The following is a 14,786-nucleotide window of genomic DNA, read 5'->3' as shown; positions in this document are numbered from 1 at the left end:
TTGCTATGCTAAAACAAATTCTTGGAGTTGAAAATAAAGTCTTCCCAAAAACCCCAAAAGTCCTCATGAAAATGATTGCAGTTCCGGCTAACCTGTTTGCCTCAGAGAGACATTAACCCACCCGGTCTGCGGTGAAAGGTCTGCCCGATCGTAACGGTACGGTCAGACTTCAAGACCACCGACGAACCGCCAACTCTTTCACCCTGGGACAGCTGATCTCACGAACGACCCCCCCTCATGCCAACTCATGTATACTGGTATGCTTGGCGTGTATATCCACCATGTGGTGGAACGCTCTGTCTCTCTCCCCCGCCCTGGTGCTATCCCGTTCCCGGTGGACATTCTGCGGTCTATCCAACTCATTCATGTTTCCTGGGTCGAGCCTGAGCCGAGGGACAGAGCGGGCCGTGTCTTTATGGTTGTGCTCGAAGCAGTGAGCGGATGGCCGGATCGACCGCGTATATCCGCACACGAACACTCGGAGCGATTCGATGCCACGACCTCAAATGGAACAAAACTGAAAAGAAAAAAAAGAAAAAAGGAAACAACACATCTTAAAACAGCATTCCTTAACCAGTTCCTCGCGCACGCGGATGGGAGGTGGAACGGAAGGTTGGCAAACCCGATGTGGAGTTTCAGGACTTGCCAGTACTTGGTGCATACCAATGAAGCCGATGCTGATGGGAAGCATAGCGTTGCTTGGAGCAGCACGATCTGGCCCGTCCCAAGATCTCCAAGACTCCAGGGGATGCATGTGGCGGACCGCTGCGAGGGACTTTGTGCCTAACAACCGCTACGCGATGTTGCAAGAAATGTGGCGTCGTCGGGTGATTCGGACAAAAAAAGTAATTAGAAACGATCGCAACCACCATAGGCGGGATGCGAGGGGCGATAAAAAAGGCATATTTATATAACACTTACCCTTGCGACGATGACAAGTACAAGCGAGATCTTCGTCCACAAAAACACGAACGATTTGCAGCATGACCAGCATCGTCGAGGAATTATCAACGGAACTGGCAACTCCAACCGGTGGAAGTATGGAGCACAATTATTCCCAATACATCGTACGCCGCCGGTTTGGTCTGGGTGTAAACTGGCACTCGGTGGTAGTGATGCCTGGACCTATCGCATCTGAGGTTGATGCTGCTACTCTGGTAGACGACGGTGGACGTCACTCGCTCGCGGGGAGCTGTTGCGCAAAGCTCTAGGGCTCCGCGGGGCCGGTGGTGCAAGCGGTTTGGCCACGGAAGAAAAAAAGAACAGCAACAATTTCGTCTGCATGACTCCCCAAACAATGGTTCAGTTAGCGAGCAGCGCAGGGGCTGACACAAGACATCTAGAAGACACCTACCTTAAACCACCATCATCAGCGGAAAGAGTCTGTGATGAAATGTGTGTGCGAGTGGTTTTTTTTTTTCGTTCGTCACCACCACCGAATGATGGAGGCCCAGTTTCTGGCTGTGGCAGTGGCAGAATAAAGTCGCCACCAGAGCATCATCCGCTAGTGTGCATGCTCTCCTCTTGGAATGTCACATGATCGCTGCTCGTCGGATTCGGCCGAAGGTTTTGCGACCGTTTTGGGTGGGCCTTTTGTGGTGGGTGTCACTACAATGTTGCGCAGTTGTTTTGGCTTTCTACTAAACCGACCGCGTCTTAGCATCGATCATAGAAAATGCCTTCACGAGAAAACGGAGCGATGAATGTGAACCACCTCAATGGAAAGATGCAACGCAGTCGTGATCCTCCGTGTGGATTTATCAAGAATACATTTATTCAATCATTAGATGGGATGAATATGAGCAAGACATTGCACAGCACTCGATGAAACCAACCATTTCATCGAATTCAAATACATCTTTCATAAAAAGAGGATTTTGAAAAAGTGCTTTGAAGGCATTTAATCTAGTTAGAAATTTTGAGCACAAATATTATACAGCAAACAGCACAACATGCATAAATGCCGAAAACAGCGGTTATTTTTTTATTGAGAAAAATAAAACAAACATTCAAAATAATAGCAATTCACCGAAAATGTGCTTTACACATTTGCGGCAAAAGAGTCATAAAAAGACTAACTGAAAAAAAAATTAGTACTGCAGTAAAGACAGTGAAACATATAAAAGCATGTTAGACTGATAAGCAAGTAAAAATAAAAAATGTGTTGATAATCTCTTCTGAAGCCTCCAGTTTCCCATAACATTCGTTAAACATCATTTTGTTAATTGCACTGTTGAAAAAATGCTTTTCCACAGACTAAGAGATTTTTTAATAGCTAGTTTTGCATTTGATAACTTTCTTCGAATTTATTTATTGAAATATTTTTGGGGAACAAATTCACTAAACCATTTTGCTCTTTTTGTTTTTGAAGAGGCAGACAATAAGATTCACCTTGCCAAACCTTTTCATGTTCCATTATCCGCGATTAATAAGCTCAACTAAAATATCACAAAAAATATCTTTTCTCACACGAGAAAAGCCCTGCTTGGAACTCGATTGAAGATAGATCAAATGAAATCATAACAATACCAGCTAATACATAAAAAAACATAAAAACCGTAAAAAAAAGAGAGAGCGATCGGGTTGCGCCGTTGTGCCGGTCGGCATCGAATGGTTAAATTTATCTCCAACTGGTTCCAAATCGTAGTAATGGGACGTTAACGACACATGAATTACCCGTATGGATGGCGCTCGGGGGAATGGCTGTGAAAATGCATCGAGGGCGCGATATGGATGGCCTATTTTTATGAGGGCCCCGTGCCGGCCCGTGTACCTCAATCGGAGCCAATGGGCAATGATTTCGGGCGGGGATATCGTCACCCAATTAGGAATTCCAGCTTCCTATAATTAGAACATTTTCACTCGTTAGCGCCGCAAACATACACACACACACACACCGCGTCGGCGGAATGATCGTCGTGCGGTCATTCCGGGTCCCGTCCGTCGCGCGGCTCGGTCGGGATGCGGGTTGGAATGCGTGCGCGAGTTTGTGTGGTTCAGTGAAGATCCGCGCGGGATCGTCGATTGTGTGTGCGTCCATCTTGGGCCGATCTGAGGGGCCGCTCCGTGGCTGCCGAGACTTCCATGCAGCCGACCAGTGTGTGCTCGTCGGTCGATCATACCAGGGGCGCATGCATCTCTCGTCGGCCAGGTCGTCCTTCGATTCGAGTTTGCTTTCCCCATTGCTTCTGCTGTAGCGCACGTCAAGCGTGACGGCTGTAAAACGGTCTGCGAGCATTGTAGTGGTGTGCCACTAACCGGGGGCTAGAGCCGAGCGTTCCGGGTCGGAACGGGGAGGCAACGAGAAGGTAGAAAAAAAACCATTACTCTTCAATCCGGCCACCACCGACGGTGAGATGAAACATTTCGCCAAGGAGACGTTGTCTTGAAGGAATGAAAAGAAAAAAAAAGAAAATCTGCCAAATCCCCGTTGCTCAAGCGAAACTCCGTGTCAAAAAAAACAAAAAAAAACCACACGATGGTAGTAGTGAACCCGGGATGAACAATAGAGCTGGTGTGCGTGGCAATAGTGGCCGTTTTTAAAGCGCGCGAGGGGAAGAACGTGGCCGTGTACTGGAATTTTCTTCATTTCCACCCGGAACGCAAGAGTGCGTCGGCAATCGGGCTGTGGTGGTGCAAGCGGGGGGGCCCGAAGGATGGGCCGGCGCGGCGCGACCGACAACTATAGTACGCCGCCCGTCTGCAGCGCCGGTGACGTCCGTTTCGTCTCGTCGCGTCGTCGGACGGCGATTCCCTGCAATATATCGCCCTTTTGCGCGCGTGTACCCTTTCCTCTTTTTAAGGTTCCACGAAAAGCGAACAGCAATTCGACGGCTCGAACCGGTCCTGGGCGCGTGCAAAGGCGTGCGAGCGAGCAAGAGCGACCCCGCGTGTCGGAGCCGGCGGCGGAACAGTGCGCCTGGGTATCAGCTGAACCAACACGACTGGCTGCACAACAGTTCTCGATCGGTCTCGGCGGCGAAAGCACGCAGTTTTATTTCTCTCTGCGCCTGTCATCCTCATCATCCCAATGGCGGCTGCTGCTGCTGCTGCTGCTACTGCTGTCCCTGCCGATGCTGTTGCTGGTGCTGGTACTGCTGGTGCTGCTTGATTAGCCTGCGCTGAGTGCGATTTCGGTGTTGGTGCGGTGGTTTATTCGTTGGTGCTGTAATTGCTGTTTCTATTGCTACGAACAATACCCTGCCTTTTTGTCTATTGCGGTTCGATTTGGTCTGGTTGGCCTACTATGTTCACGGCAAAGAAAAGCGATTTGCGCGCTCGTGGAATTTTTTTTCCCTCACTGGTACACACGGAAGGAAACGGTAGTGTGGTTTTGGCTGGACTTTGGACCGTGCGGAATTGCTGCTGGTGGGCAGCAGCGGCAGGGATCGACCGCCGCCGGAAACCTCGTGTGACCCGAAATGTGTGTCCAAATTCCTACACGAACATTCGGTGATGGTCTGGAAAATTCCCGACGAAGCAAACACCTCGTAAAGTGACATTCTGTGAAATTCTCGCGTATCGCTGGAGAAACCATGAAGAGCTTTTTGCGTGTGTGTGAGGCCAAGTCACCCAGAAGAACAGACTCGAAAGGTGTGTAAAGTCTGCGTAGAGTTTCACGTGCAATAAACGACGATGGATGGACTGCTCGGCAATGGAACGGAAAGGATTAGTGATCGTTGGAAATAGATTGCGATAGTAACGCTCCGGATCACCTCAAACGGGAAATAATTAGCTTTTGGTGAAATCTTCACCCATTTCACGGCGAGTACGTCAAAAGTGTGGACTTGAAAAGAATGAAGTTTCGAGAAGAAACAGCAACCTGCCTTCCGGTCCCCCTAGGCAACGATCGAGCGATGTCGAAACGAATGGTATGCGTTGCTGCTGCTCGATGGTTAGCAGAGATGGTGGTCCGTCTAGGAGCAAGATTCCCAGTTTTTTTCGCTTCACATTCCGAGGAACTGTTCGAATCTAATTGAAGTTAATTGAAAGCTTGACTTCTGGATCGCGAGGCCGCCGTATGTTCTACTTAGTTTCCGCCTGGGTAGGCCAGCCATATAGTGCTGGCCTCGAGAATATACACGTTGTTGGCATCATTCGTGCAGCGCACACAATACACACGCGTGTAGGGTCTCGAAGCAGGGGGAAAAAATGTCTATGTGACGCACGTACGTCACCAGCATTTTTTCGTATGCATACCAAATTTTTTTTCTGAACATGTGTGCACACTTCAGTCGTCTCTTCTCCCACCCGCCCCCCAGAGACCCCGTTTTCCCGTCCAAAGTGCCACACATCATCGCCATATATTCTGGTCTTTGAGAGGGTAGGCAGCGTTTTGGTTGGTTTTTGGTACGGAGTTGGTTTTTCGATTTCTTCCCGGCAGCCATGCATCAGCACGAACCACCCGTATTTATTTATTAGCACGTTAGAAGAGGTTTCAACTCTCTCCCCTTCCCGAGAAGAAGCCTAGATGGTGTGTGGCCAAGGCAGCATCATCGTTGCGGCAAAAACCATCCAACCAACCAACCAACCGACCGACCAACCAGTCCCCACTGGCAACCTAGAAGCGGCCGTGTGTTGCGTACACGGTTTTGTGTACTGCGCAGCGTTTATTAGCTTAAATGGCTGCGCAGAACACTACAACGGCGTACGGCCTCTGCTTGCGGCTAAGGGAATCTGCCGTTCTTTTTTCCGCTTTCTTGCGTTCGCAGTCACAAAACTATAGGGAAAACACACCGAAGGGATAGGCAGGAACTGGGGGAGGGGGGAAATGTGCGTAAGTCTCTGCGGAAGGGTGACCAAACAAGAGGATTTTCCCTTCCGCACAATAGGGAGAGCCGCTTGCTACGAGCGGTTCTAATTTCGATAGCCGAATCTAGAACACCAAAATGGTAATTTTATAAGATACCGTCAGCGCCGGTCATTTGCTGCTCTGGTGGTAGTAGTAGTAGTAGTAGTATAGTTTATTGGGTAGGACATAAAAATACAATAAAATGTGAATAATAATTACATAGTTACTGGGTTCGAAATAAACATCTTTCCTCATTGTTAATGAAGTTTCATAGCTTTGCTAACTTTAAATTGAATTCCTTCTTAGGAGTCTAGAGATTGGAGTGGGAAAAATTTTTTATACCTAAAACCCACCACAGGACAAAGGAAAAAAAAAAAAAAAAAATTTGAATAATATGAGTTTACTCCTAACTAACTTAATCTAACTAATTGATAATCATCTTTTGAACTTAAGATAGACTGTTTTTGGATGTTTATCCTTAGCTATGTTCGCAATAGACCAGTGACTAAGGAATATGGATGGTAATGGATTTGTGACTGTGGATGTAACCAGATTTAGGGAGGGTGGAGGGAATTTGTTAGTAGGGAGTTAGGATGTGAGGATGTTTTTTCCATGTACTTAGAGTTCAGTTTATTAAGGAATGTATCGATCTTATCTATGTTGCATATTGTGTGTAAGGTAGATGTTCGATACCACGGGACTACGTTCAGGCAAGCTTTTAGAAATTTGTTCTGGGTTTTTTGTAGTTTTAGTTTATGTGTTTTTGCACAGGAATTCCACACTGGAGCGCCATACGCTATTATTGGTCTAATTAGAGACTTATACAAGAGAAGTTTGTTTTGCATATTAAGCTTAGATTTTCTGTTTAAGAAACTGTATAGGCTTCTAAATATTTTTTCACAATTTATAGTTGTGTTTTCGATTTGCTCTCTAAATGTTAGGCGTTTGTCGAAAGTCATACCTAAGTATTTTACTGTTGTGCTCCACGGTATGTTAGTATCAGATAACTGTAGTTCTCTGGACGGGATTTTCCTGTTGCTGTAGTATCTAGTGAAAAATATCGCTTCAGATTTATTTGGGTTTATCTTGAGTTTCCATTTACTGCAATATTTTTCATACGTGTGGAGTGCTTTGTTCAAGTTGTTTACAATAGTTTTGGCTTGCTTGCTACTAGAGGCTATTGCAAAATCATCTGCGTACAGATATTGGGAACAGTTTGGCATTTTGGGAATATCAGCAGTGAAAATATTAAATAGTAACGGAGATAGTACGCTGCCCTGGGGAACACCGGCTGTTGGAGAGTAGTTCGTGGACTTAGCTTTATAGATATGTACTGCGTTGATTCTATTTCTTAGGAAACTGGTTATAATATGAATTAAGTAATTTGGGAATTCATATTTTATTAGTTTGAATATAAGTGCATCATGCCAAATGGAGTCAAAAGCTTTTTCTGAGTCTAGCATTACTAAACCCGTTGATTTCCTCAGCTCTCTATTTTTAACAATATCATTCTTTAATCTGTGTAATTGATGTGTTGTGGAGAGACCTGGTTGGAATCCAAACTGAGCATCAGGAATCAGATTCCTACTATCAGTGTGAACTTTCAGTCTTTGAGCGATAATTTTTTCAAACAATTTCCCCAGGCAATTTAATAGACTTATTGGTCTATAGTTGGAAGGCTGGCTTAAATCTTTTCCATGTTTGGGAATTGGAATTACTTTAGCTGTTTTCCAGTCTTTAGGATAGTATCCCAATTTTAGGCAGCCATTCAAAATTTGTGTAAAAAAAGTAATAGCGTTGTTTGGCAGGCGTTTAATAGTTCTGTTATTGATATTGTCTAAACCCGAGGATTTTTTGTTTTTGAGTTTCTTCAAGATTTTTTTTATTTCGCTAGGTTTGATTAGGTCGGAAGGGCAAAGACTGGGAACGGGGGAGCAGTGAAAATAGTTTGAAATTGTCGAGTTAACCTTATGTTGAACAGTACTGATGTTATTGATGGTGATATTGTGAGCGTTGTGGAAGTGGGATTTAATAGCCTCACATTTTTCTATAGGGGTCAGAAGTAATTTACCATTCACTTTTAGTGCTTGAATGCTTTTAGGTTGATTTTTGATTATCCTAACAAATTTCCAAAGCTTGTTGTTGTTGTTTTGTTGGCGATTTAAGGACTCCAGATTTTTTGACCAAGCCGTATTTCTTAGGTTACTTAATTTGTGATCTATTTCTTGTTTGAGGCCATTGTAGATATTTTTGAAATTAGGGTTTAGTCTATGCCTTTGTAACTTTTTTCTATACATGTTTCTCAATTTGATCAAATTTATAATTTCCGGGGGAACAGTAATGGTGTAGTTGCCTGGGGAGATTAGAGGAACCGCTAAATCATGGGCAGCTAAAATCGATGCTGTTAGTTTGCTTAGTAATTCATCTATTTGACTGATTTGCACCATACTGCTGAGGTTGATTTCGGCGGGGTTAATATTACTTCTGATAGAAGATTTGAATATGTCCCAGTTTGCGTTGTTGTAGTCGGGAATTTGATTAGGTGTGTTGTTGCTAGTACAGGTTTTGTTTAATGTAAAAATGACTGGAAGATGGTCAGAACTTAAGTCGGTAATGGTCGTAGGGTTAGAAAAGTGGTGCTCATTTGTCAAAACTAGATCCAGGGTAGATGGATTTCTACTCGGGTTTGACGGTATATAAGTAGGGGAATCCGGGTATAAGATTGAAAATTGTCCTATTTGCAGTTCATCAAATAGGGATTTTCCAGCCTGATTGTTTGTGACACAGTTCCACATTCGATGGCGAGCGTTAAAATCTCCACAGATAACAAATTTGTTCCTAAATCTGGTCAGCGCCTTGATGTCTTGTTTGAAGCTATTTATGTTTGAGTTACCACCTGGATGGTATGCAGCAATAAGTGAGATTTCTGTGTTGGTGCAGTAGATTTTTATACCGATTGCTTCAATTATTTTTAAATTCAGAGAAGGTAGTAATGAGTGTTTGATATTGCTTTTTACCAGAATAAGAATGCCGCCCTTAGGGGCTGAGGCTCTGTCTAATCTGTAGGTTCGGTACTCTGGAAGGTGAAATCTAATATTTGATTTTAAGAACGTTTCGACAACGGCCATTACATCTATAGAGTGATTTTTTAAGAATCTATACAAATCAATTTTTTTATTGGATAAGCTATTAGCGTTCCAGTATGCAATTTTTAAGTTACTTACTTGCTCCATTTCATCGGAAACAGTGTTTTTGAACAATAGTGAAGATGACCTTTATTTGGTCTTCTTTTGTTTTGCACGCACGAAGGCTGCTGAAGGTTTCTGTGATTACAGAGATCAGCTCTTCTGAGGAAAAAAGGTCATCGCTGGATGGGTTAGTATTTGTGGAAGGATTTTTGCTAGGGATGGAAGGAGGTTTTGTCTGACGAGGAAGAGCGGGGAAGTCACTGGTCGTGAACATTACCTTGCTTTGATCTGGATATTTGTTCATCTTTTTAGGTTTGGGACTGTTCTGATGGGCACTTTTTTTTTTTGGGCAGCCACTATAGTTCGCCGTGTGGTTCCCTTCACAGTTCGCGCACTTTAGTTTGTGTTGCGGAATTTTTTCATCGCCAGCTTCTTTTGTGAGGGGACACGAGGCTGAGTTATGGTTGCCGGAGCATTTAACACATACAGAGGTTCTAAAGCAATTTGCCGCACCGTGACCAATGCGTTGGCAGTTTTTGCACTGCATTGGGCCTGATTTGCCAGAGAAATATGTCCATCGGACGACTTGGTGCTCCAGGGCAATGATTTTCCTTAGTAGTTTTATGTCTACCGTCCCTTTCGCGAAGTGTATAAGATAGACCGCTTGTTCGTCATATCTCTTGTTTTTTATGTTAAGTTTTTTCACTGCCACTGGGTTAAGCAGTTCCGTTTTAAGAATTTCCATAACTTCCTCCGTGGGCATGTCCATGAGGCCGCTGAGGACGATTTTTGTTGTCTTTTCCTCGATTAGTTGGTATGTGTGAAATTCCGTGCCCACCGCCTGCAGGTGACGACACACGGCCTTGAAGTCCTTCGTATTAGTAGTCCTCACTACGATACCTTTGAAAGTTGCTGATGTGGTGTATCGTACTACACCCGCCTCGATGACTTTTTTATGCACGTCGTGCATGTTGCTACTAGCAATAGTTATTGGTGGTGGTGGTGGTAGCTGAGTAGGCTGTGTGGTGCTTTGGTCTTTGTGCTTCTGTGCACAAAACGGGGGCTCCATCTCGTTGTCTCCCTCATCTTGCAGGAGGGCAAATGGGTTCGACGATGATGCTGGCTGAACATTCGCCGTTTTGCGCTTGCTGTCCTTCTTGGACTGCGTTATCAAGGGTCTCTTAATTGGCTTGTGTGTGACACCCATTGTGGGTACACTAACTGGCAATGCCACTGAACTTGTTCGACTTTTTTACTTTACACTGCGTGCTGATATCTGAGAAAAAATCGACTGCTCTCCTCCGAGTCTGGTTTGCTACTGGCGCTGCTCTGGTGGTGGAATTTGAATCTCATTTGAAATTCCAAGGACAAATCCCCGGAACGACGAGAGACGTCGAATGCTCGGTCGCTGTCAGGAGGAAGTTAGGCGTACCAGGCTTCTTCGATTCAACTGTCGAGGGGTGTTTTTTGGTTGACCAAAGCAATAGGATTCATTATGCCCTGTGGTAAAATGAACAGTTTTTAGTATAGAATGCATCAGAAAACATGGAGTTGAAAAAAACCGAAACGAAATTACAAAAGAGCTACTATCACCCGTTCGAAAACCTTAAGGCAAAACGGCACGTTCTACAATCGGTTCGACAGATGATAACCGGATAATGTAGCGACCAACAGTGGGGCGCTGGGTGCGACCCGAGAAGCGCACAAGTGGGACATCAAACGAGCACGTGTTTTTCACACGGTACGTGACAGCCAACCGGCGCTAGCAGGGCAGAATGGTAGTAGTGACGGAATCGGTCATGACAGCATCCAACCGGGCACCAGCATGATTGCGATGGCGACACTGGCAGCAGCAGGAGCAGCTTCAGCGCCAGCAGCAGCATCCGTTCGAGCCGATTGCTCCAGCAGTGGTGTGGCGCTTCGAAATAAATTCTTCGCCGTTGTCTTGCGCAAGGCGACCGACGCTCTCGTTGGAATCCCAGAACCCCACAAACGACCCAGACGATGTCAGTGCTCGGTACTGTGTGTTGAGGAAAGAAGCGGAACGAGAAAAGAATACAAATGGGTTAAGTGTGCCCCAAGAGCAGAGCCCCGGAAAGGTGGAGCCGATTATGTAAGTACCGTACAATGTCTGCCATTATATTTATTTCCTCGCTGATAAGGGACTGTGGATGGGCTGCTTTTGCCGTAGAATTCAGCTGCTGGCGCCGCCGCCCTTCCCCAGTGTCGTGTGGGTATCCTTGGCCTACCCCTTTTGGGTCGCAGAACACACAGAGAGAGGGGGAGAGAGAGGAGTCTTTTTTCGCAACTCATCGTTTCGGTGATAGGAAGGGAATATGATATACGTATGCAAATACATCAGTGTCCGTTTTTACAGATTTTTTCTCGTACGAGTCATGCTCCAACACAAGCTTGAAGTAATCGGAAACTTACACTAAACAGCTTGATGACTGTTGGAAAAATAATTAAAAGCAACGCGATGCGAAGATATGTAATGACCATGATATGCGGTCCTCCTCAGCGTATGAGATAACACGTGTGTGAGGGGTGTGTGTGTGTGTTTTCGTCCATATTTACCTTTTCCATTTTTTTTTTGTCAAATATGCTGCCCGTTTCACAATATATGATGGCCAGCATCTCTTCAGCCAGTCAAACCAGCAGCGACGGCACCCTTTTTTTTCTGCACCGTGGAAGAAGCTCGCTGTCAAAACGACACCAATTCTATAGTGGCATGGCTGATAAGAACGTGAACGCGCGGGGTTGAACGTGTTTATTTTTAGCCGCCCGTCTGTGTAGTTACGGCACGGTTAGCAACAACGCGTCATGAGCACCCCATTAGATAAGCTCCTTTGCATGAGGGGGGGGGGGGGGGGGGGCGACAGGGAGGGGGAAAGGGGTAGGATGGTGGAGACAGGATGAGGGACGAGGGACGTGTCTGCCCTGCTGCCTTCGCTGGGCGCGCTGGTGTTGAGCTCTTTAAATGTGTCGTCCGCCGCAGTTCGATCGTGACACCCTCACAGCTGAAACTTTGCGCGAGGATCTAGCAGCTTTAGTCCGTGCACTCACACACATACACACACACACACTCTTTCAGCTGATGCTGCTGGGTGCGTGTGTGGCGCTTTTCTGAAAGATGTGCAAATAAAATCAGCGTTAGATCATCTCCCAGTAGCAAGCGGCGGGATCGAGTGACTGATCGATTTTTGTTACACCTTTTTGCGTCAACTGTGGCGTTTTAACAGTGTTGCGTTGTGTTGTTTGTACTTTTGCAGCACAAGGTAGTAGGCGGCGATCGTCGTGTAGGGGTACCGATCGATCGTGGGTTTTGCAGTGTGGAGTAGATTTCAATCCATCCATCCATCCATCCGCCACGACCACATTCATCCTATTCATCCCATCCAGACGGGGGAGTCTGCTCGAGCGTTGATGCTGGAAGTAAATGTGTAAAAATGGCGCCAGGAAGGAGTGCGGCTCGAATAAATTAACGGTATGGTGAATCGTCTAATGAGGTCCGGCCGGCCATTAGGCGCCTAGCGAGAAATGTCCTTTTTTTCTTTTTAGCATCGCAAGATTAACCTTAACCGGGGACAACGGCCATCAACCACCCGCTCCCGGCCAGCGGATGCGAGTTATGTGCGGGGGCGGACCGTGGGTGCATAATCGGGGATGGGATTCATATTTGGCTCGCGTCGGAACCTCATCGGACGGATGCGGGCGGCGGTGGGTTCGGTTGGCCTAAATTGGACGCGAAGGTTGTCCATTTGTCCCGAAGCGCACCGCCATCATCGGCAAACGCTACATCATACGGGGTGCGCTAAATCAGGCCGGAGGGTAAAGTAAAATCACCCACTAGAACGATCGTCCCACCGAAGCGCCGAGACACGATCGCTTCCAGCGTTGCAAGCAACATTCTACACACTGAAGGTTAATTTTGGCGGCCGGATTAGAGTAGAAAATTTGCTGGAGAGAGAAGCGCTAAACCACTCTTCTCAGCGACCCAAATCCTGCGACCAACTTTGCGATCGCTTCCGCGTCCGATGAGATCCAAACGGCCGACCCGAACCCGACCCTCCGTTGTTGTCCCAATCCCGTGCATGTGTGTGGCGTTAAAAATGTCCAAAATTTATGCCAGAACGCTACACAAAAACACACACACACGCATCGGGCAGCATATAGTGTTTCCGTGAGAAACGGCACTTCAAACCACATTAAGAAGCCGCGCCGGGCCTGCGATTCTTACCCTTGTGTTGTTGTGTTGTCGCCGGTGTGTGAATCTTCCCTCCGGCTCCGGCTCCGGCGATGGGATTATGTCCGTCCTACCGAGAAGGAACCGTAAGGGAGGAGAACAAAACAAAAAAAAAAAGAACCAGCCACCGCCAGGTTAGGTACGGCGCTGGTTTTGCCCTGCGGAATGGAAGGCGAGCGGCGAAGAAGAAGACGCTGCAATCGTGGGATCACATGCAGGGACACACGCCGGTGTGGTGTGGCGGTGGTGGTACGCGGTTTCACAAGCACAACACACGACGATGTTCGGAACCGTTCTCACGAGAAAATGTACGCCCGTTCTGGGAACGGGCGAAAAATCATTCCGATTTACGTGCGGCGCAGGCAAACGGTGGGATGGGAAGAGCGGGAGTTATGGCGGAGTGGGGGTAGGGAAGGGAAGGTGTGAGGGATGTTCTGGTTTATGTCGTCTCTCCGTCGCTGTATATCATCGTCTCACATCGTGGTCCTCCACGGCGCAGCATAAACCGGCCGGGCGGATGGGCAGGCAGGTTTATTGTGGTGGACTTTTCGCATACCGCCGTCTGCTTTCGTTGGCCACCCTCGCAACACTGCCCAAGGATATCGTCTCGCCAGTGTACTGTCCCGTATGCGAAGGGACAGGGAATCCTTATAAAGAACGCAAGGAAGGTAGATCTTCAAACATCACACTAAAGTAAATTGTATGCTCAATAAGAATTTTTGCTTTCAAGTTTTGTTTGTCCAACAATGAATTAGAATGTCATACATTCGTTCATATCAATTAAATGCGACAATGTTATGGAATTCGTAAAGTAAAAATGACTTGCCATCAAAACATGGCAGAAATTATTCATCCGTTAGCTTTTAAAAATGGTAAAACAAAAACTCGTACAAAACTGATAAATTAAAAGCTTTAATGTAAGGACTCGTTCGTTTTTCACGATTTCCAAACAATCCCACCAAAGAAAAAAAACCCCCAATGGTGCGGGAACTCTTAACCACCCAAGCGGTAAGCTATCTCCGGTGAAGGTGCACCATAAATTGCCTATCGTTGGCTTGTTTAATTTTTTTTTTTTGTCGTTTACACTCACGAGGGATTTGTTCGCCTTTAATTATTTGAAGATAATCTTCCTAAGATAATGGTGGGCTGTCTGGCTGTCGCGGTTTCGGTCGGCTGATCATTCATTTGTACTTAGACGTTGAGATTGAAGATAAAATGGCTTCAAGCGGCCCATAAAAAAAAAACACCCGGCTAGGGAACGTGAGAAATCGAACGCAGCGGTTAATCGGTAAACAAGATTTCATGTGGTTTTGATATTTGGGTAAACTGATAAGGGAGGTTTCCACGTGCGGTGTTTGGAAAGCATCGTGGAGTGACCGAAATGGGGAGAGCAAGCGGTAAAAGACGAACTAACAAGTTTTTGGACTAAGGAAATTTTCTAAGATGTTTTTCCACTTCTTGGAATGTCTAAAAACTACGCTCACGAGGACAACGATCGTGTACGATCTGGTGTAATTGTGCATCCTTTTCAATTTTCCACCCCGATCTCTCGTCATTTTCC

At 46.2% G+C, this 14,786-nt stretch overlaps 2 protein-coding genes across 2 annotated transcripts in view; both read left to right on the top strand.

Moving 5' to 3' along the window:
* The window catches only part of LOC131271648 (KAT8 regulatory NSL complex subunit 3), a 259,954-nt gene that overhangs the window by 90,251 nt on the left and 154,917 nt on the right, over positions 1-14,786 (top strand). The gene's annotated exons all lie outside the window — the stretch shown is intronic.
* Positions 10,556-12,362, top strand: LOC131271669 (uncharacterized). Its single transcript, XM_058273173.1, has 2 exons — positions 10,556-11,092; positions 12,252-12,362. Exons 1-2 carry the CDS (start codon positions 10,805-10,807, stop codon positions 12,318-12,320), a joined length of 357 nt encoding a protein of 118 aa, XP_058129156.1. The 5' UTR covers positions 10,556-10,804; the 3' UTR covers positions 12,321-12,362.

The sequence above is a fragment of the Anopheles coustani genome, chromosome 3 (genome assembly GCF_943734705.1).
Source record: "Anopheles coustani chromosome 3, idAnoCousDA_361_x.2, whole genome shotgun sequence".
In the NCBI taxonomy this organism is placed as follows: Eukaryota; Metazoa; Arthropoda; class Insecta; order Diptera; family Culicidae; genus Anopheles; species Anopheles coustani.
Note: the sequence above shows the minus strand (reverse complement) of the source record. Positions and strands in the feature narration are given on the sequence as shown.